Source organism: Hypanus sabinus, chromosome 20, assembly GCF_030144855.1.
Source record: "Hypanus sabinus isolate sHypSab1 chromosome 20, sHypSab1.hap1, whole genome shotgun sequence".
NCBI lineage: Eukaryota > Metazoa > Chordata > Chondrichthyes > Myliobatiformes > Dasyatidae > Hypanus > Hypanus sabinus.
In genome coordinates this window covers 7,566,501-7,590,717 of record NC_082725.1, presented here as the reverse complement: position 1 = coordinate 7,590,717, position 24,217 = coordinate 7,566,501, and the positions used below count along the sequence as shown (strand labels likewise).

At 41.4% G+C, this 24,217-nt stretch overlaps 1 protein-coding gene across 5 annotated transcripts in view; it reads right to left on the bottom strand.

Moving 5' to 3' along the window:
- rbms3 (RNA binding motif, single stranded interacting protein) overlaps positions 1–24,217 on the bottom strand; it is a 1,202,299-nt gene that overhangs the window by 766,054 nt on the left and 412,028 nt on the right. For 3 of the 5 annotated variants that reach the window (XM_059945024.1, XM_059945027.1, XM_059945026.1), the window contains exon 4: positions 6,029–6,205. In XM_059945024.1, coding sequence (XP_059801007.1) covers positions 6,029–6,205 — 177 coding nt within the window. The remainder of the gene's footprint in view (positions 1–6,028; positions 6,206–24,217) is intronic. The other 2 variants (XM_059945025.1, XM_059945029.1) reach the window with 1 other exon arrangement.

Below are 24,217 nucleotides of genomic sequence, written 5' to 3'. Positions count from 1 at the left end.
TACAGGGAATGGTGTGAAAAGCAAGAACTATCCAGTGAGTGGCAGTTCTGTTGGCAAAAATGCCTTGTTAATGAGAGAGGTCAGAAGAGAATGGCCAGACTGGTTCAAGCTGACAGGAAGGCGACAGTAACTCAAATAACCAGGTGTAACAACAATGGCATGCAAAAGAACATCTCTGAACACACAATACGTTGAACCTTAAAGTTAATGGGCTACAGCGGCAGAAGACGATGAACATACACTCAGTGGCCACTTCATTAGGTAAAGAAGTACTTAATAAAGTGGCCACTGAATATACATAAATGCCTGTATAGATATAGCTATATATATAGTATAATTTATATAAATGTATGCATTATGGACATGCACAGTGTCAAGCTCTACTATTAACTACAAACAAATGCCCCTCCAAAAACAGTAAAATCTAAGTCTGATGCAGTCCCAACCTGAATATTCAACAACAAAGAAATAACAGGACCCATCAAAGAAGTCAATCATTAAATCATGCATAAATGACAAACCCTTCATAAGAAAATTGATTAAGGTAGAGGAAAGTTGCAGTTCAGAGGAAGAAAATACGACATGTCTAAAACTCCTATATGGAAAGTCTTGTCATCGGAACAAATACGGCAGTGATAGAAAATCTAGGAGAATGGAATACAGTCCTCACAGGAGGCAGAGTGGGACATATGTGTGACTGTCGGTAAGGGACAATGGATTCTGCTAGCTGTAAGACTGTAATTAAGTTATTGAGTTTGCTCTGCCCTTCAATCACAGCTGATTTGTTTCCTCTCTCATCCCCATTCTCCTACATCCTCCCCATAACCTTTGGCGCCCTTACTAATCAAGAACCTATCAAACTCAGCTTTAAGCATACCACAACACACAGCAGACCAGGCAGCATCCTGCTGTGTTCCACCAGCATTTTATGTGTGTTGTTGTTTGAATTTCCAGCATCTGCAGGTTTCCCCATGTTTGCTCTTTCAGCATACCAAATGGTTTGACCTTCACAGCCATTCTGTGGCAAGGAAACATCCTTCGCACGTCAACTCTAACAAAGCCTTTCAATATTTGGTAGGTTTCGATTAGACCCCCTTCATTCCAGTGAGCACAAGCCCAGAGCCTTCAAACACTCCTCATACATTAACCCTTTTGTTCCTGGGATCATTCTTGCAAACCTCCTCTGGAGCCTCTCCAATGCCAGTATATCCTCACTTAGATACGAGGCCCACTTTTTCCTAGAGATAAAATCTCTTTTCCTAGAGATAAAAGTATTTAACAAGTTAACTTAGAGAAAATGCTCTACTCATCCAAAAGCAAATGTTACCGCTAAATTCAGAGATTTAAAATATATTTATTATCAAAGTATTTTTGCAATATGCAACCCTGAGATTTGTCTTCTCACAGGCAGCCACAAAACAAAGAAAATCATGGACCCATTCAAAGAAAACACCAACACCACCCCCCACATGCAAAAAAACATATGCAAACAGCAAAAAGGAAAAAAAAGATTAACACAGAAACCTAACTGCTTGAGTCTATGTTATAGCTTGCATATGGAGTTACTTTTCTAAAGATATGGCTTTTTGCATTTTATCTATTTCCTGATTCTCTATTTTTATTATATTAAAGGTGCCATCATTAAGCTTAGAATTTTTCTGTGATTCATTCTTAGATATCAGAAATGTAGTCTGTGGCGTGAAACTTATGATCATCATTGAGTGCATGCTGTTTAGTGCATATATGAATATATTAGATAAGCATACACTCTCAAGGTGGAGGAGCAACACCTTATAGTCTGCCTGGGCAGCCTCCAACCCGACAGCATGAATATCGATTTCTCTTCTGCTGAACAAATGCACCGCTTCTTCTATTCCCCATTCTGACCTTTTACCTCTTCTCACCAACCTATTTCTCATTCCCAGATCCCCTCCTCCTTCCCTTTCTCCTATGGTCCACTCTCCTCTACTATCAGATTCCTTTCTCTCCAGCCCTTGACCTTTCCCACCCACCTGGCTTCATCCACCACATTCTAGCTATCCTCCCCCCCATCCCCCCTTTTTATTCTGTTGTCTTCCAGTCCTGAAGAAGGGTCTTGCTTTAAAAGGTGAACTGTTCGTTCATTTCCACAGATGCTGCCTGACCTGCTGAGTCCCTCTGGTGTTTTGTGTCTGTTGCTCTGCACTTCCAGCAGCTTGGTGATCTTGCTAAAGTAATTGAGAATGTTCAAGAGTAACAAACACTTTTTGTCACCGTCTGAGGACACAATAACTCGATCAATATTCACAACCTGAGTTTTCTGTGATTTCGTGAAATGGCCAGTAGCCTGTCACACAGACATTATCAAAAGTAAAACAAAAACCCTCCGGTGCTGTGACTCTGAAATTGCAAGATAAAATTTCTGACCCACGACTTTCAATTTGAAATGTTAATGGTGAATCTCTTTCCACAGATATTAGCTGACCTGCTAACAGTTTCCACTTTCCTTCTATGATGACATTAGGACAAAGATGAAATGAGGGGTTAAAGAAAGGGGATTTTAGAGAGTTAATACCGGAATGAAAGCTGAAACAATTAAAACAGCAAATTGTAAGAATTGACAGAATCAATTCAAGTTCAATTTTAAGTATCATTCATTCAACCATATAAGAATACCCATGAATACAGCTAAACGAAACACCATTACTGCACGACCAAGTGCAGAGCACAAGGCGCATATATAGCAAATACAGTCAAATAAAAAGCTATAGCCCAAGATTATGAGTCCATGAAATCAAACACAATATGGCTTGTTTTCTGCTAAGTGAACTCTGGGGGAACCACCGACTCCTGCTTGGACGCCATACCACACTGACTCTGACACCTCTCTCCTGGGCTCTGTAAGCAGGTGACACCGCAGCTCTCCCGTCGTCCACCGATAAATCAGTGAATCAGGCTCGAGGCATTCCACATTACAAATGTCCAGCAGCGACCATAGAAGAAGTAACTAAGGTGATACTCACTGTAGCCTGAACACCGTCTTCATGCACAGACACCTCTGATGCCTCTCTGACGCTGGCAGCAGTACAGTCCGAACCAAGTCCAGACCCTTCAGTTTCTCCGCCAACGAGCAACTTGCTGATGGGGTACACCTGCACTTCTTAATGTCCAGCAGGGTCTTGTGATCATAACAAATGCATTTAAAAAAGACAATAACACCTTTGGTTGGCCCCATGGAAGCCTCTGCGATCAAAAGTGCTGCCATCTTACCAGAAGTAATCAGTTGAACCTATCTCATGAGTTGCCTGCCTTTTCCGAAAGCTCCCTTCTGGAAAGTGTTTCCTTCTAGCGCTCTGTCCTCTCACAAAATACAAAGACTACAGCAAGATGTCAGGTCCTCGGAAAAGGTCAGTGGCTGCAGTCGACCATCTACCATCACTGCAAGACTTGTACTGTATGTGTCCCCGAACAAAGAAGAGGGCAGGAAGAATCCTGGCAGACGTTACCCACCCTGCACACTGCCTTTTCTAAAAGCTCCCTTCTGAAAAGTGCTGTAGGGCTATTAAAACAAAAGCTCCACACCATCTTAAAAGCTTCTTCTCCCAGGCAGTTAATCTGACCAATCTTTCCAGTTAGCCGCCCTACCACCTTAAACCGCTTTTTATAATGCTATTTGTATTACAAATACATGGTGGTATTATTTACTTATAAACTGAGAGACAGCACAGAAGTCACACCACACAGCAGCCCCCCTCCCCCCTATTTAACCCTAGCCTAATCAAAGGACAATTTACAATGACCAAATAACCTACTAACCAGTGCGTACTTGGACTGTGGGAGGAAACTGGAGCACCCGGAGGAAACCCACATGGTGACAGGAGAACATACAAACTCCTTATGGGCAGCGGTGTGAAATTAGAGATACAGCATGGAATAGCCGCTTCCAGCCCAGCAAGATGCCATGCCCAGCAACCTACCTGTTTCCCCTCGCCTCTGTATTTGTGCACATTTTATTCCATATCCATACTTCAACCTCTAATTTATTTTTGTATAATTCATTATTCTTTATAATAGTTAAGAGTTGTTGCTCTTTGGTGCATGTTGTGCCAACACAGCAGAGCAAACACAGGTAAATGTACGGTGTATGGTGAATGAAGTTGATGGCTGATCAGTGGCAGCTCCTATCCCACAGTTATCAGATTCCTGAATGGTCCTCTTATCCGATAAGATGGACCCTTCACCTCTTGATCTTGCACTTTATTGTCTACCTGAACTGTAATTCTTCAATTGTTTCTGCGCTTCAGTCTGCACTGTTTTACCTTACTCTACCTCAATGCCCAGCACAGGCCTCGCTAAATTTTATTTGATCCAAATCGCACATTTCTCTATTTCACTGCACACATGACAAATAAAGCTAATCTTTAATCTTTATTTTTATTCTTTATTATCATTGAATGTTATTTTTTGTTGCATGTTGCACCAACACACCACAGCGAATTCCTAATACAAGGAAATTTACTGGATATGGCAAATAAAGCTGATTCTTGAAGTTGGAAGGCTGAAGGCAGTTACAAACTTAGGTAAATACAAAGTCATGAGGAGCTTACATTAATAACAGGTGTAAGCCACGGTATAATAAGATCACAGCTGAAAGGTCTGTAACTTCAACTCTGCAAAAACCTTTCATCCATTCTTTAACAAATTCCTATTCAAATCACCATGACCAAACCCATCATCATCATCCTGTGCCGTGTTGTATGATGTGAGCGAGCATGGTCTTGCCATGACCATGATTGTTCTTGGCAAATTTTTCTCCATAAGTGGTTTGCCATTGCCTTCTTCTGGGCAGTGTCTTTACAAGATGGGTGACCCCAGCCATTATATATGCTCTTCAGAGATTGTCTGCCTGGCATCAGTGGTCACAAAACCAGGACTTGTGATATGCACCGGCTGCTCATATGGCCATCCAGCATCTGCTCCCTGATAGGGAAGTGGGGGGGGGGGGGGGATAAGCAGATGCTACACCTTGCCCAGGGGTGACCTGCTGGTTACTGGAGGGAAGGATCTCTTTACATCTCTTTGATGGAGATGCATCTCCATCCTGCCCCCCATAAATCCCATGATAGGTTTTCTAAATTGTCAAAAAAATTTAAATATTGACAAGTGTATGTAATGTTCTGACAACAGTCAAAAGCATGTTAGACTGTCAAATAACATTTTAAACTGACAAGTGTGTACATTGCATTAATATAGACAGCAGGTTCCCTGTAAACAAAGAATAATTGGCAGTTCAGTCTCTCCAATTTCACTTACATCTCTTTCCCAAAAGTTCCATTACGGCAAGGGACCACATACGTGATGATCCTGGTTGCAAGAATCGAATCTCCTTTGTAAGGTGGTCAATTTAATGTCAGAGTATGCGGCAAAATTTCAAACACAGACTCACAAACATTCCTTTCTGCAAATGATGAGGATTAACAAGCTCTCAATGGAATGTATATTTCAATTACTTGTATAGTTTCACCAGTAACTATGGAAGAGTAAGTTCTTTCTTTGTCAAATACACAGTCTACCAGGTCTTTAAGCAAGTTCAAAATGATCCTTTAGACTTCTCCAGTATACAATGTAGTTATTGAGGCTCGAAGGTATCTCTGAAATTTTAAGGTTGACATTAAAATATGAAAGACAAAGCCACAGGGAAAAAATATTTGATGTAAGATTAATCAGTGGCCTCGAATTCCTGAACAGACAATGGTACGCACAAAGAGCAGCAGTAGCGCCCTATCTGGCCTTTCCCCCTACTGCCTTTCACCGAATTTCTCAAGAATATATCTGATCTAGAACAGCAGTCCTCTGCCAAAACCAGTCTCTCCTAAATTTCTCTACTGCATCACAATCCCATTCAAAAGTGGAACATGGTTATCGTTCCAATCGTTGCCAACGTAAGCTCAATTTATTATGTTACTACATTTCCAATGACTGTACTCAAATCATAGCATGAAAGCACTTAATTACTGTTAATAAGATATTGCCTAGTTGGTGTACTTACGGCAGGGTGCCCAGGGCAGTAGCTGTAATTGGCATGGGACTGAATGTGAACATTAGCCCTGGGGTAGGCGTAACTGTTCCAAGCAGACTGATTGTTGCTCCACTGTGGAGTAAAGCCAGGGCTCATGGTGACCCTCGCCTTACTGTTCTGGAACGTTCTCACTGCAGGGCCTGGCTGCTAGGGCAAATAAAATTATAGTCATAAATAATTATTGGAGCAGCAGGCATAACATTATGATTAACTACTCTGTGTGTCAAATGTTCCATAAACAGTATCAAGAGATAATAACTTTAACTCAGGAATAAGTTCTGTAAGTTTCTTAGTATTTTCACTTGTAACTATTTATTGAATGCAATTGTTTTTAATAATGCACAGATTTTCACCATAAAGTTAAGAAGAACAAAAAGCATGATATACCATAAATACCATTATGACAGGACATTTCTTATACTGATATTGTAGTGTTCCAGTCACAAGGCCACACACGTAGCTGGATGCTCCTTGTGTCCATCCCTTTCAATCTAAACAAACCTGCAGAAAATGCACAATGATTTGGTACGGCAACTGCTCTGCATGTGACCACAAGAAACTGCAGAGTGTTACAAAAACCAGCTTCCCCTCTATGAACTCTGTCTCTACTTCTTTCTGCCTCAGTAAAGCAGCCAGCACAATCAAAGACCCCAGCTATCCCAGACATTCTCTCTCCTCAGCTCTCCTATTGGGCAGGTGATACAAAAGCTTGAAAGCACATACCACCAGGCTCAAGGTCAGCTTCTAGCTCGCTGATATCAGACTCCTTTGACAGATCTCTTATTCAACAAGATGAACCTTTGACCTCACAATCTCCTTCTTTAATGCCTTGCACCTGATTTGCCTGCATTTTCACTGTAGCTTTTAGACTTTATTTTGCACTGTTAATATTTCATATTGTTCTACCTCACTGTAATTATCTAATCTGAATGAGCAGTACTCAAGACAAACTTTTCGCTGTCTCCTGGTACATGTGACATCAAGAAACAAATGTCAAGAATGAGATTGAACTTCCAAGTCTTAGTGCAGGAATAGCATTGTTGTACTTCCTATCATCTTAAGCATCTATGAGATTCAAGATTCAAAGTACATATATCATCAAGGAATGTGTGCAAGGCAGAAAACCCTGAGATTCATCTTCCCACAGATAGCCATGCATCAAAGAAAGAAAACCATGGAACTTTCTCAAAGAAAAACATCAAACCCCCAACGCAAATAAAAAGAACAAATTGTGCAAACAGCAAAAAAAAGTGAAAAACGCAGAATAGGAAACACCAAACCACAAGTTACCAAAATAGTCCAGGCAAATTCAGTTCAATTCAATCAAGCATTCTTTGACTGCAGGCCACAGAGCTAGTCCACCCTGATCAAAATCACATAAATTAGCAATGCAAAAGTAGCAACCAGAAACACATCACAGCGTGAACTACAGAGTCAAACCACAAACCACATCGATTAAACCTTGCTCAAGACACAAGACTCCAGCACCATTCTCCAATGTTCAGTCCATGAATATGATTTTCAAATAAATGATCTTGCATCTTTTGTCATTTGACAATGGAAGATTAATTACTTCCAGGTCCCTTATCTCTATGAAAAGGGCTAGGCTTCAGAAATGTTGACATGCTCCTGATCACACAGGATATTTTTATTCAACCCATGTCTGATAAAAAAACCACATTAATACTATTTAATAACAGCAGAAATAAACAGGGGGATTTTCAGGTCCCTCTGAGGGATCCGTCAAAGTTGCTGTGCAAGGTGATAGGATGGTGTGTTGGCCTTTATTAGTCAGGGGATTGACTTCAAAAGCCATGAGGTAATGTTGCAGCTTTGATTATACTACACCTAGAGTATTGTGTTCAGTTCTGGTCACTTCATTATAGGAAGGATGTAGAAGCTTTCGTGAGGGTGGCAGAGATTTACCAGGATGCTGACTGGATTAGAGAGCATGTCTTATGAGGATCAATTGAGTGAGCTCGGGTTTTCTCTTTGGAGCGAAGGAGGATAGGAGATGGCTTGATAGAGGTGTGGAAGATGATGAGAGGCAAACTGTAGTTACGAGAGAATAGCCAGAGAATTTTTCCCAAGGTGGAAATGACTAATAATAGAGGGCATAATTTAAGCTGTTTGAAGGAGAGTCTGGGGGTGATGTCAGAGGCAATTTTTTTACACAGAGTGGTGGGTACATAGAACACACTGCCAGGGGATGTGATAGAGCTAGATGCATTAGGGATATTTAAGAAACTCTTAGATGGGCACATGGATGAAAGAAAACTGGAGGGCTATGTGGGAGGATAGGGTTAGATTGATCTTATAGTAGGTTAAAAAATTGGTACAACATTGTGGGCAGAAGGGCCTGTACTGTTCTGTAGCATTCTGTGTTTTAAAAACAGAAAATATTTCAAATTCTCAATAGAACAGGAAAAGTTTTGATGCAGTGTTACTGACCTGAAATGTTAAGTTACTTTCTCTCTCCACAGATGCTGACTGATCTGCTGAGAATTTCCAGCACTTTGCCTTTGTTTCAGGTTTTCAACTTCTGCAGTTTGATTTAAGCTATTATTATTTAATTGTATTGCCTTTTGGAGATGGCACTACTCCGAAAATTCATATCCTCCCAATCTATATCTTGAGTCACAGAGTCATAGAGCCTACAGTTCAGAAACAGACAATTTGGCCCATCTAGTCCATGCTGAACTATTATTTTGCCTAGTCCCATTGGACCAGCATTATAATTCCTCACCTCCTTCCTCATCACTTGTCCAACAACATCTGAAATATGACAACTGCAATAAAATAACTTACTACTTCAAAACTAATTCTCAAAGCTAGGACAACTCATTTAATTTCCAACAACTGAAAAGTTTACTTGAAAACTAAAGCCAGCCCATTTTCTCCTAAAAAAATGGGCCACTTGTGCTCCTATTCTAAATGGACTATGTTTATGTGACCCATCACCAATCAGGATATTGTTAGAGGAAATAGGAATAAAATGTTCCACTAACTTAACTTAGGAACACCAATGTATTAAAATTGGCCACTTGATTTTTTTTTATTTACCGCAAACTTTTGATGATCTATAATGGATTGGCTGGAAGTGTGGTGGAAGTAACTTCTAAGGGAAATTAAATACAGACTTGAAAAGGAAAAGCATAAATCACAGGGTTTCAGGGGAACAAAGCTGTGATTAAATAGTCTTTCCGTCGACACTACAGTCTGGGCAACCTCCTGTGCTGAACAATTTTAGAGGAAGCTAAGTTAGAAAGTGTGAAATAAACAAGAGTGTGGTGTGTTTAACCTGTGCTCATTTTACTCAGTGTTAGAGCTAAAAATAATTTTTGCTCTAAATTACTTTTTTCATGATTTCCGCAACCAGCCAATAGTTATAGAGTCGCTTCATGGCTTTGCGCATAAATATAGGGGCTCATATCTAGAACAACTAGAACCAGTTCTACAAACACAAAATGCTGAGGGAACACAGCAGGTCAAACAGCATCTATAGAGGGGAATAAACAGTTGTTTTTTTTGGGCCAAGACCCTTCATCAGGACAGGAAAAGAAGGGAGCAGAAGGCAGAAGGCAGAAGCTATGGCGAGAGGAAGGAATGCAAGCCAGAAGAGGGAAGGTGGGTGGGTGGGGGAGGTGAGCATGAACTGAGGAACTGAGAAGTGTTGGATGGAAGAGCCGAAGGAAGAAGGAATCTGATGGGAGAGAAGTGTGGACCATGAGAGAAAGTGAAGTAGGAAGGGTGATGTGGGTGAGGAGAAAAGAAGACAAGGGAGTAAGAGGAGTAAATCCTAATCAATTTAACCTTTCTCTATAACTCAGGTCCTCAATTCTCGGCAATATTATGGAGTGATACAACACAAGAACAGGCCATTCAGCCCATCTAGTCTGCGCCAATCCAATTAAACTGCCTACTCCCATTGACCTGAATCCAGACTACAGTCATCCATATTCCTACCATCCATGTACCTATCCAAACTTCTCTGAAATGTTGAAATCAAGCTCCATGCACCACTTGTGCTGACAGCTCATTCCACACTCTCACCACCGTCTGAGTGAAGAAGTCCCCTCTCATGTTCCCCTTAACCTTTTCACCTTTCACCCTTAACTCATGCCCTCTAATTATAGTCCAGCCCACCTCAATGGAAGAAGCTGCTTGCAATTACCCCTATGTATCTCACATAATTTGTGTACCTCTATCAAATCTCCCCTCAGCCTTCTACATTCCTGTAGGTGGGTGACCAAAACTGACTATGATACTCCAAATTAGGCCTCGCCAATGTCTTATACAACTTCAACTTAACATCCCAACTCCTGTACTCAATACTTTGATTTATGAAAGCCAGTGTGCCGAAAGCTCTCCATACAGCCCGACCTACCTGCGATGCCACTTTCAAGGAATTATGGATCTGCATTCTCAGATGCCTTCATTGTACCAGATACCTCAGTACCCTAACATTTAGATCTGCTTGCTTTGCATCCTTCCAGCTCACCAAACAGAAACTTGGGTGACCGGAATTCCAGTAAGACAGACAGAGCAAGTCACGAAATAATACCTCTGGATGCAGTGAACTCAAAGCAAATGTGTCTGAACAAGGTGGCAGGGGTGAGACATGTCTCTACCAAAGTAGGTGTAAGGTGCTCCTTCACTCCACTAGCCTGCAGGTCACCCTTGGGCAGGGTGTAGTACCAAGAACAATCATGGTCATAAGACCACGATCGTCCACGTTATACGGCATGGCACATAATGAACAAATGAAGCATCAAAGAACAGGCACTGTCTAGACGAGCTTTGCCACAATTTTATTTCACTGAGCTGAAGAATTAAACTAAGAGCTCTTGTCGACTGTCACAATGTAGTAGCAGGAGCGGCAGGTCAGACTGCCTCTGTTCCCCTCACTTAAAAAGGAATCTCTGTGAGTCCACTGCATGTCCCATCTGAATCTGCGTCCACTGGTGTGTGTGTGTGCATTTCCCTGTGTGTTTCAATGTAAACGTAATAAGTAATCTTGAACCTTAAAGGCACACTTATAGAATTATTGTCAGGAAGATCCGGCATTAAAATCAGGGAGAGAAGTAACTGTTATTGAGTCTGGTGATACTGGAGTGAATGCTGCATTGCCTTTTCCCTGGGAGTGGGATGAACAGTCCATAAGCAGGGTGGGTGGCATCCTTTATGATATTGGTGGTCTTTATCCTGTACATTCCTGTATATACTGTATGTCCTTGATGGCATATTGGCTGGTGCCAGTGACGCATTGGGCAGCTTTAGCTATCAGGAGGAGTGGACCTGTTGAAATAAGGAGAATTCACAATAACAGGGAGGCAGCTGGCAGTGGATAGTGAGATAGTCACTCCTGTTCGAGCAAGGTAAATGAGAACGAGTGCGAGATTTATAAAAAGGACATGCAAGAGTTTGTTTGTGTCAGCATCTCCTTTTTAGCAGGAAGTGGGGAGGAAATTGTTTTGAAAAAATGATTGAGAAGTTCTGAGACAAGTTAGCCAAAAAGTACTATCATTATAGTCATCCTAGTTAGAGTGCTGAGTGAGTGGAATTGCTGAGGCTTGTCTTGTGGGGCTTCTGAGAGGGGAGGCTGAGCAGAGGTACGAAAAAGAACAGGTACTGTTTCTTTAACTTGATATTTCACATCTAGCATGGCAGTGATGTGGTCCTCTACATGATGGCGGAGATCCCAGTGCCCCTGAGGAGTACTCATGCTAGTCTCCTTGTCTAAATAGATTATGTTATCCATCACCAATCAGGACTTTGTTCGATGAAACAGCAACAAAATGCTCCACTAATTTAACCTGCAAACACAAAATTTATTATAATTGCCCAGTTGATTGTTTTTACAAACAGCAAGCTTTGATGATCTATAATAGATTGGCTGGAAGTGTGGTGGCAGGTCATCTTTTTTGAACTGTACTCCTAAACCACGGAGTTAAATACATAAAACTTTAATGAATGCAGACTCAGTTGACCCTGTTGAACACCAACTCAAAACCTATTTATTTAACCTTGCTTTTAAATAACATCCTTCAGTCTTTTACTTTCATGTTTGCAATTTATCCCATTGCCAAGCACTTTGAACTACATCCTCCGTATGAAATGTGTTCTATAAATAAGATATTATTATTATTAATATTAATAATTATTGATGAATTAGTAATGCATTCCAAATATGCACCACCTTCTGGCTAAAGACATTTCTCCTCATCTCTGTTCTAAAGGGATGTCCTTCTATACTGAGACTGTGCCCTCTGGTCCTAGACTCCCTCACTAGAGGAAATATCCTCTCAACAAATAGGAGAATTGCTCAGTTAAAAAGAACAAAAACTAGTTAAATCCCACAGGCAATAGATTAAAATTCAGAATTGAGAAAATTATTGTGTATCAATCTTCAAGTTTAAAGCCCCGGAAACAACATTCTTCCATCTACAGAAATGGTGAAGATCCTCAAAATCAAATCTTTATTCTCCCAACTTCCCACAGTTCTGGGGTTCTGTTAGCAACGAGAGGATAAACAATTTCCTGTTTATGTTTGACTTCCTGTACTATCAATTATTAAGACAGTATCCAGCCAATTGCACAAGTGCCTTAAGGAAGGTTTATCCAAAAAAAGTGTCTGAATGCTTTGCGAGGCTGAAGTAATCTTCTGGCCTCCAGTTAATTAGCCAGTCAAACATGGAACACAGCCAAATCAAGGAAAAAAAAATTATACACATACAAAAACAAAAAATATGCTGTCGAGGCACAAATTACAAAATAAATTCATTGTACAGTGAATGTTTCAGTGCCCCACAAATTAAATGAGGTTTATATTGCACATTAATATTAACCAGAACCGAAAGAGCAAAATATTAATCTATTACAGTAAACTTCTTGTGCGTTTGGTTAATTTGAATGTTGAGCTTGATAGCATTGTTCCTATCGAGATACCTGAATTATCCATCTAAGTGCTGACAAACAAAATTTTATGGGACCCTTTTGGAAGATTTTGTTTCCCACACTTGTTGAACTCTTTACTTCTTTGGGTACAGATGTGGTTAAAAGCTCATCTGTAAATTTGTACTTGGATTGCCCCTGGCAATCAGAGCTCAGTACTGGAAACTTAACTTCCCTTTTCCACAACCTTGTTGACATGTTGTCCAATGATAGATAGCCCAACAACCTTTCACTCAACATCAGCAAAACCACAGAGCTTATTGGTGACTATTCGAGGAGTCAATGGAGGGCCGTGAGCCATTCCTCATTGGATAGAAGATTGTATGACTGGAAAGAGGCAAAGAGTGGGAATAAAGGGGGCTGCTGCAGACTAGTGGTGTTCCACAGGGATCAGTGCTAGGACCATTTCTTTTCATGTTATATGTTAATCGACATCTCGTGTGTGTTAACAGTCATCCTTGTTTATATGTCTACAACCTTTCACTGCCCACTGACTTCAGGTTCACCAGCATTACCACGACAGTCATAGAGCCATAGAAAACTACAGCACAGAAACAGGCCATTTGGCCCATCCAGTCCATGCTGAACCTTTTAAACTGCCTTGTCTCATCGACCTGCACCTGGACCACAGCCCTCCATACGCCCTCCCATCCATGTACCTATCTAAACTTCTCTTGAACATTGAAGCCTAAATCATATCCACTACTTGCATTGGTAGCTCAATCCACACTCTCACCACTCTCTGAGTAAAGAAGTTTCCCCTCATGTTCCACTTAAACATTTCACCTTTCGCTCTTAACCCATGACTTCTAGTTGTAGCCTCACCCAATCTTAGTGGAAGAATCCTGCTTGCATTTAACCTGTCAATACTCCTCATAATTTTGTATACCTCTATCAAATATCCTGTCAATCTTCTAGGTTTGAGGGAATTAAGTTCTAATCTAATTTCTTTTAACTCAGATCATCCAGTCCCAGCAATATTCCTGTCAACTTTCTCTGTACTCTTTCAATCTTACTTACTTCTTTCCAATAGGTAGGTGACCAAAACTGCACACTGAATTAGACCTCACCAAAGTCTAAGTAACTTCCACAAACATCTCAACTCCTGTATTCATTACTTTGATCTATGAAGGCCAATGTGCCAAATGCTTTATTAATGACCCTATCTACCAGTGATGCCACTTTCAATGAATTATAATATTATTTCAGTAACTTGGATGAAGGAATTGATGGCTTTGCGGCCAGGCTGTGGACAATAGGTGGAAGGGCATGTAGTGCTGAGGAAACAGGGCATAGCATAAGGAATTAGACAGCTTGGGGAGTGGGCAAAGACGTGGCAAATAAAATATAAAGTAAGGAGGTCTATGGTCATACAGTTTGGTAGAAGAAATTAAGGCATAAACTACTTTTGAAACAGGCAGAGCTTTCAAAAATCAGGGGTGCAAAGGGACTTGGGAATCCTAGTGCAGGATTCCCTAAAAAATTTTAACTTGCAGGGTGAGTCAATGGTGAAGAAGGCAAATACAATGTTAGCACTCATTTCAAGAAATTTCTTAGTGTGAAATTGTGCATTATGTTCTGTGACATCTAAACTGCAAAGTTGCTGCAAAATTAAGTGAAAATATATTTAGTAGAAAATAAAATGAAACTGGCTCCCTATTGCACTGTGCTCAGAACTAACATCTGACACATGGTAATTTATGAACAGTTGCATAAATTGACAATACAGCAATTTAACAATTCACATGAAGAGCTTTTAACTTTCAATTGCTTCTGAAAGGCCAAAGATGAGTCAATTGATGAAAATTTCCTGATAACATCGATTACAATAAATGAAATAAGTACAACATGATGTTGAGTTACTGTACAAAAGACCAAATACAGTCATTTAAGCTAGTTATACCCAATTTTTGGTACTGCCAGCAATCCTATATTGTATATTAAATGTGCACCTCATGGGAATTATCTGAATTTACCCCATATGTGAATAGAAGATCTGCAGAGGATTGAAATAAGCTGCTCAGAGTTGTAAAATTAGTCAGCTCCATCACTGGCACCAGCCTTCATAGTATCCATTGCATCTTCAGGGAGCGATGCCTCAAAAAAGCAGCATCTATCATTAAAGCCCCCTCTCCCCATCACCCAGAATATGCCCCCTTCCCATTGCTACCACCAGGAAGGAGGTACAGGACTGGAAGGCACACAGTCAATAATTCAACAATTCAGGAACAGATTCTTCCCCTCTGCCATCTGACTTTTGAATAGACAGCGAACCCATGCACATTACCTTCCTTTTTTTTAAATTTCTATTTTTGCGCTACTTATTTAACTATTATATACATATATACACATACTTACTGTGATTAATTTTTTTCTCTATTATTATGTATTGCATTCTGCTGCTGCTACGAAGTCAACAAATTTCATGACATTTACTGGTGAAATTATACCTGATTCTGACGCTGATTTTGATTCAAATTCTGATTCTGATTAAAAGTACACCTCATGGGAATTAGCTGAATTTACCCCAATTGTGAATAGGAGATTTAACTTAAGATGAAGATTACATACAACAGGGTTCAATATTTTTTCTGGAATTTAACAATGATTTTTCATCCCACATGTCCACTTTTGCTCTGTCCTCAAAACTGGACAAAGTCCAGTTCTATCCGAGCTGTACCAGGAAGGGTGGAGGGGTGGGAGTGCATCTCTACCAAAGAAGGGGTAAGGCTCTCCTTCCCTTCACTAGCTTGCAAGTTACCCTTGGGCAAGGTGTAGCACCTGCATAGCCCCCCACCCCACCCACAATCAGAGCCACGTGAAGCCACGGGAGCAGGAGGTGAATGGTCGTATGAACAGCCGGTGCATATCATAAGTCCTGGTTATGTGACCACTGACGCCAGGCAGACAATCTCTGAAGAGTATTGATAATGGCTGGGGTCACCCGTCTGGTAAAGGCACTACCCAGAAGAAAGCAAATGCAAACCTCTTCTGTAGAAAAATTTGCCAAGAACAATCTAGTCATGGAAAGACAGTGATCGCCCATGTCGTATAACATGGCACATAATGACTGAACAAACGAACGAACCAGGAAGGCCTAAATTATGGCTTATTTCAAAATTTAAATTGTTTTATACTAGAAAGATAAAAGAGGAATATCTGTAAATAATACAACAAACGTAGCAACCATTTGAACAATATTGAAGCACCCTAAAAAAACAACTTCCAATTAATTTTAAGCACAATTAAGGTTCTGATAAAGGTCTCTGCCCAAAACTTCCAGCTGTTTATTCCTTTCCATAGATGCTGCCTGACCAGCTGAGATCCTCCAACATATTGTGTGTGTTACTCCAATTACTCACCCTTACCTTCAATACAACCCTGTATCTGTGTTTTTTTTAAATTTCATTAGAGAACCATCAAGATTTTCAGCATGTAAAGGAGACATAATCCTTTTTTTCTGCGACGCCACTTTGCAAAGACTGCTACGCTGTTTCCTGGAGCAGATGGAGCAGACGATGCATCTCTACTCTATCCTCCAAAAGCAGAATTTCCCGGCGGCCAAACACTTTAATTCCCATTCCATTCCGACATGTCGGTCCAGGGTCTCCTCTTTCGCCACGATGAAGCCACCCTCAGAATGGAGGAGCAATACCTTATATTCTGTCTGGGTAGCGTCCAACCTGATAGCATGAATATCGTTTTCTCATTCTGGTAAAGAATAATTTACTTCCCCTCCCCTCTCCATCTGTTCCCTGCTCTGACCTCTTACCTCTTCTTACACCTCCTCCTTCACTTTCTCCCATGGTCCACTCTCCTCTCCTATCAGATTCCTTCCTCTCCAGCCCTTTACTTTTCTCATCCTCCTGGCTTCACCTATCACCTTCCAGCTATCCTCCTTCCTTGCCCTCCACCTTTTTAATCTGGCATCTTCCCCCTTCCTTTCCAGTCCTGAAGAAGGGTCTCAGCCTGAAATGTTGGCAGCTTATTATCTCCATAGATGCTGCCTGGCTTACAGAATTCCTCCAAAAGATTGTACATGGTGCTCTGGATTTCCAACAACTGAAGACTCTCGTGTGGTTATGACTTTCTGGTTCCTGTCTTTTTCTTTAAACAATTCTTGTCTTTATGTTCTGCTTAATATTGCTCAGAGCAGCTGGCTTCCAAAGTTAATCAGTGGAATAGTTCTGCTTCCAACCTGAGTGGGGGGAAAATCCTTTTCATTTCTTTGGTAATAACTTTCAATTCCTGATCTCCAGTTATTGAACCATATGTCAGGGATACAATTGCCAATATCTTAAATCTCTATTGAACCTTCAAAAGAGAAAGTCTCTTTTGGTGATTCGGTAAAAGTTCTCAAACCTCTCAGAATCAGATTTATTATCATTGACTTGAAATAATGAAATCACTTTCTTACCAGTCTGTGAAACATATTAGAATTGATTGTGGTTTGGTACCAAGCATAAAACACAGGACAATACTATAACAGACAACACAATAGCAACCAACAATCGACAAGACAATAGTGCAAACAGCCATGGACAATCAACAACTGGCAGAACGGTCATATGCACAAGCATCAATAATCAAACTAAAATAAATGTGAACATATGAACAGATTAAATAATTATCAATGGAACAAAGAGAGCAGGAAAGACCATCTAATGATGTTGTGCAGGAACAGCTAGGCTTTTACACCCGAGTGAATTTTGCAGAATATCTGGAGGGCTACAGGAAATAAGCTTCAGAGGTGACATGTAGTCCTGGTGATAATGGACTTGTAGCATCTCCCTGCATGTGCTGCCACGCATCCAGTGTCAACATAGCATACCCGCAACTCACAAACCCTAGCCATACGTCTTTGGAATGTGGGAAGAAGCTGGAGGAAACCCATGCTGCCACTGAGAAATCATACAGACTCCTTACAGACTGCAGTGGAATCAAATCCCAACTGGTGATCGCTGGAGCTAGAATGTGACTGTGCTAACCGTTAAGTTGCCGTGCTGTCTTGTGGGAGCAGTAAAGTGCAAATGTTGCGGCAGCAGTAACAAGGCAAAGGCAAAATTATTATCAATTATAAAGCAAAACAGTGGAAAAGGAAAGATATAATGTATGACTTCATGGACCTTTTGGAAATCTGACAGCAAAGGGGGAGAAGCCATTTCTGAATCATCGAGTAAGAGTCTTCAGGCTCCTGTGGAAAAGGAAAGATATAATGTATGAGTTCATGGACCTTTTGGAAATCTGACGGCAAAGGGGGAGAAGCCATTTCTGAATCATTGAGTAGGAGTCTTCAGGCTCCTGCATCTCCTCGCTGATGGCTGTAATGAGAAGAGAACATGCCCCACACATTCAGGGTCCTTAGAAATGGAAGCTGTCATCTGAAGCACCATCTTTTGAAGACGTCCGTGATTATGGGGAGGGTTGCGTGCATAATGGAGCTGACGGAGTCTACAACCCTCTCCAGTCTCGTGCGATCCTGTGTATTGGAGCTTCCAAATTCCAATTTTCTCCACCACACATCTATAGATATTTGCAAGAATCTTTGATGACATATCAAATTTTCTCAAACTCCTATATGAATGTAGTGAACTACATATACCTGTCTGGACACACCCCTCTGCTGACTGCTCCTGTGGCTCCTCCCACGGACCCCGGTATAAAGGCGATTGGAGGCACTGCCCCGGCCTCAGTCTCCAGGATGTAGCGTGGTGGTCACTTGCTGCTTGTTCTTTCTTCCAGCCAATAAAAGCCTATATCTCACCTCACGTCTCCGAGAGTTATTGATGGTGCATCAATGAAGTAGAGTTGCTGTCTTCATGATGGCATCAAAATGGCGAGCCCAGGATCAGCATCATTATTACTTGCTGTGTCATTTGACGTGGGCGATCATAATCTTTCCAAGCCCATGACTGTTCTTGTCAAAAATCTTTCCACATAAGTGGTTTGCATTTGTGTTTTTCTGGGAAATGTCTTTACAAAATGGTTAACCCCAACCCTTATTGATCCTCTTCAGAGATTGCCTGCCTGGTGTCAATGGTCACATAACCAGGACTGGTGATATGCAACAGCTCCACATGTGACCATTCACCACCTGCTCCTATGCTTTCACGTGATCTTCATCAGGGGTGGGGGGGGGGGGGTGTTAGGGCTGAGCAGGTGCTACAACTTGTTCTGTTGTTGTTGTTGTCCTGCTGAACATGGTGGATACACTATGTTGGTGCCAGAATGGATAGTGACACTTGTGAGCTGCCTCCAGCACATCCTTGGGTGTGTCGGTTATTATCTGCCAAATGATACATTTCACTGTATGTTTCCATGTACATGTGCTAAGTGGATATAAATTTGAATATGACTCTGCATCAAGTAGGAGTAATATACAAGAAGTCATAGCAGTCTTTATAAGACTGAGGAAATGTCATGAATCAAAATAACAAGTCAAATTTCCTGAGTGGCACGACTGACCCAGAAGTCTTTGCAATCACACCCCACTTCAGAAGGTTCCATAATACAAAGGGAACAATACTGCTCAAAGAATTTTGAGGCCAAAGTTTGCAGAAATGAAGGATTGCATTTTTGATTTCCATATGATCTTTAGTATGAAAATTCTGATTGATTGAATTTCTTTTACCCATCGTATTTTCCTATGGTTGTTGATCAACTTGTGTGGCTATTCTTCTGTACAAAAACAAAGGCATCCCAATCACAAGCATTAAACTAATCAAAGATCGTGGAACATGACATATCAGCTCACCCACACAAGGCCAACTTCTCAAAGCAAGATTTACATTCTGGTATTCCAACTGTGCTGTTAAACTTTGAAAGTATCAGAATCAGCTTTATTATCATTGGCAGGGCACCATAGCAGTGTAACAGTCATTACAGCTATTACAGCTCAGATTATCAGAGTTCAAAGTTCATCTCCAGCATCACCTGTAAGGAGTGTCGTGTGAAAAGCGTGCATTTTACTCTGGGTGCTCCAGATTCTTCTCACAGTCCAAAGACCTACCAGGTAGGTTAGCTGGTCATTGATTAGGTTAGGATTAAGTTCGGGTTGTTGAGGGAAGCACGGCTCAAAAGATCATAAGGGCGTACTCCATGGTGTATTGCTAAATAAAATATGTATTGAAATTTGTTGTTTTGTGGAAGCAGTACAGAACAAGACGTTAAAATTAAAATATGAACAAACATTTAAAACATTTAGACATATATTTGAACTAAATAAATTAAATTGAATAATTACTATTCTCATTTCTTCACTTCTATTTCAAAGGGTCTCCTGCGCTACCTCAGCAGCCACAGCACTGTGTGGCGGGTGCACCGGCATGAAAACCAAACCTGTCCTTAGGACTATGCTAGGCAGTCCCCAATTTCTGCTCAGTTGGTTGCTTCAAAGTAAGAAATTGTTTGATAAGTGCACAATTTATCACAGTAGTTTGTGAGACTAAATAAAGAGTAATTACATCATCTGGGTCTTCAGTCTCGCTATTCAACCAATCTGACTGCTTTATTTCAGAAACTCATGGTGCCACTAAAAGAGAAAGTTTATTTATCACATAAAATTTACACTTGGATGAAATGCTGTTGATAAAAAAAAATCTCTGCCATTTAGCACTTCAGAAAAGTGGATCTATTTCGCGGTAGGGAGCAGTCTGATTTCAGTGACAACATATACCTCCCCTGATCAAAGAGAGAAATTAAGAATGAGAGCCAATTTAATTACTCTGATTAAATCCAAGAACATTAGGATAAGAGAATTTTAGATGCACTCTATGGAGAGAGTGCTTTATCAACTTTATTGAACTTGCTTCCTCACACTTTGAGATTAAAGAATTATAATCATGACCCATTTCAAGTGTCATTTCCAAACTAGGGAAGTCCTATTTCAAGTACTCTTCAGCTGCAAGGATGATCCAGCGTTATCGCAAAGCCGACTCAGACAGAATTACAATTGCTGGCAGAACAGTCTATCTTGAGTGGTAAAGCAACAAACCAGAGTCATTCCAGACCTGCTAGAAATCAGCATGAGGAATTCAATGACTAGATTGTGGTTCTGAATTCCTATTCCAGACTCAATTCGCAATGTCCATAACACACAGGAAATGCTGGAGGAACTCAGCAGGTCAGGCAGCATCTATGGAGAGGAATGAACAGTTGATGTTTCAGGTCGAGACCCTCCATCAGGACTGGAAAGGATGGGGGGGCAGGGACTGGGGGAGAGGAAGGAGTACAAGCTGGGAGCTGATAGGTAAAGGGGAAGGTGGGTCAGTGGGGAAGGGGGTTGAAGTGAACAGTTGGGTGGAAAAGGTGGCAGAAGAAGAAGGAATCTGAAGTGGACAATAAGAGAAAGGGAAGGAGGCGAGGCACCAGATGGGCAGGTGAGGAGAAGAAGAGACCTGTGAGGAGAGCCAATATGGGGAATGAAAAAAGAGAGAGAATGGAGGGGAGAAAAAATTGCTGGAAGTTAGAGAAATCGATGTTCATGCCGTCAGGTTGGAGGCTACTCAGATGGAACATGAGATGTTGCTCCCCCAACCTGAGAGTGGCATCATAGTGGCAGAACAGAAGGCCATGGACAGACATATTGGAATGGGAATGGGGAGTCGATTCCCAATGGGGAGACACTCAGTATGAAGGCTCCAATTCGATGGATTGGACATGTTGTCCAGGTGGAAGCCTTCCAAAGATGGTATTATTTTCCGAGTTGGCACATGGCACCAGAAAGCAGGGAGGCCCCAAAAAGCACTATAAAGACTGTGTGAAAGCATCCTTGAAGGCATGCAATGCCCCTGGTTAGGAGGCCTGGGCCAAAGACCACAATGCCTAGCACCTGGCAGTCTACAAAGGCACCAGCACATTCGAAGAGCAGCAGCTGAAGGACCTCGATCAAAAGCGCCAGGACCACAAGGACAGAAAACTCCATCCTTCAATGGCTGTAATGTGCTTGATCTGTGGGCGCATCTGCACTTCCCAGTTTGGGCTTTGCTCTCATCAGAGACATCACCGATATCATCGTCATTCCTGACAGAGTTCCAAGAAGGAGAGGAGGTCATGGACAGATCTGTTGAAATGGGAATGGGGAATGGAATTAAAGTGGTTGATCATTGGGAAATCCTGCCTGTTGTGAGCAGAGCAGAAGTGCTGAACAATCCAGTGCTCCTATCTATGTCAGGTATTGCCCATCTACAGCAGCCAACACAAAGCACTGGCAAACTTGCAGGTGAAGTGTTAGCTCACTTGGAAGGACTATATGGAACCTTGAATGGTGATGAGGGAGAAGGTAAATGGGCAAGTGTAGCACTTGCCTGTAATTCACCTCCTTAGGAGAAAAGGCAGCCCCTGATTAGAATGCAAATCTGTGACTGAGTTTTGGCCTGTTTTATTTCCTCATTACAGCTTGCAGCAGCTTAAGATGTTAAAGATACTGTATAAACTGACAGCTGGTGTTTTATCAAGGTGACTTGAAAATAATGAGCTATACAAGCCAAATAAATCTCTTGCACTATTTAAGACTTTTATCATAGACCAATGGTAAGTTTTTACAGAACAGCCTGATGTGTTACGTATTCCACACCACAGAGTGATGACCTGAAAGTCTCACATGGAATGAGGGCAAATATTTTAAGTAGTTTTCTGAGAATAAAAAGGTACATGCTTCCAGCTGACGATTCTACGATGCTGCTAGTTAGGGACATCTCATGAAGATTCAAAGTACATTTATTGCAAACATTCGAATGCAGTGTACAATTGTGAGGTTCATCGTCCACACAGATAACGATGAAACAAGAAAAGCCAAAGAAAACCAGGGAACCCGTTCAACAACGCACATCAAACCCCCCTCCCCCACATGCAAAAAAACAAATCGCACAAATGGCAATTTAAAAAAAAAGAGCAAAATAACGCAGAATATAAAACACTTAATCAAAAGAGTCTGGGCATATTCAGTTTAGCTCAGTTCGTTACCTGCAGGCTGCCCCAGTCAAAATCGCCCAAAACAGCAACAAAAAAACAAGCAACCAGAAACACATCATAACATGAACTACAGAGTCCAAACCACAAACCGCGTCAAATACACCTTGCCCAAGACCCAGAAATCTGGTACCATCCTCCGACAGCATCGAGGGAGAGAGACCATTCAGATGCAGGGACCTTCCTTCATGAGCAGCGAGAGAGAGAGAGAGAGAGGGAGAGACTGTCACACGCAGACACCGTCCTCGAGCAGCAGCAGGTGAGAGGTTAGAGATGGCGCTGAACATCTACTCACTTTCTTTGCTTGCCTCGATTTCAGTCTTCCTAGATACTTCTAGCAGTGAGATCGGTGAGAAATGGAGCTGATCTCCAGACTTCTTTGCCTCGAGGCCGCACGCTTTGCCCAAAACCTTTCCGCAAGCCCCTCAGGGATAGCAAGTCGCCATTCACTCAACTGGTCCGAAAACACACCGCCAATGAAAGTTTGTATATTGTTCAAGATGCAAATTCAATTAATTTATTCAAATTCAGAAGGACTTTCAAATATCCAGGTACCCTCTGCCCAACAATTGGGATATATGTCCACATACTTTACATTGGTATTATTCTAGGTTTCTCCAAGGTGGATCCCATTGTGATGGTTACTCATAGTACTGGACATGGATTTCTGAGGTCAAGAGGGTGGAACTGCTGCAGTGTAATACATTGCCCACTTTAAGCACTCTCCCATGCAGGTTTCAATGCCACGTTCAGAAATGATGGACAACCAATCTATCATATTTGGTTATAAGCACGAGGAAGTCTGCAGATGCTGGAAATCCAAAGCAAAACACACAAAATGCTAGTGGAACTCAGCAGGTCAGGCTGCATCTATAGAAATGAATAAAGCAGTTGATGTTTGGGCCGAGACCATTCTTCAGGACTGAGAAGTAAAAGGGAAAATGCCAGAATAAAAGGGCTGGGGGGGAGGGTAAGGAGGCTAGCTGGATGATAGGTGAAGCCAAGTGAGTGGGGAAGGCCAAAGGATGGAGAAGAAACAACCTGGTAGGAAAGGAGAGTGGATCACAGATGAAAGGGAAGGAAAAGAGGACTCAGGGGGAGCCGATAGGCAAGTCATATTTGGTTTCTATCAATGAAAATTACTGTGTATGACAATGTATAACCAACCTTTGCTTCCTGAAGCTTTCCTCCATTCACAGTTGGAATTTAAAGCCCATTTGCTAATTTAAAGATTAG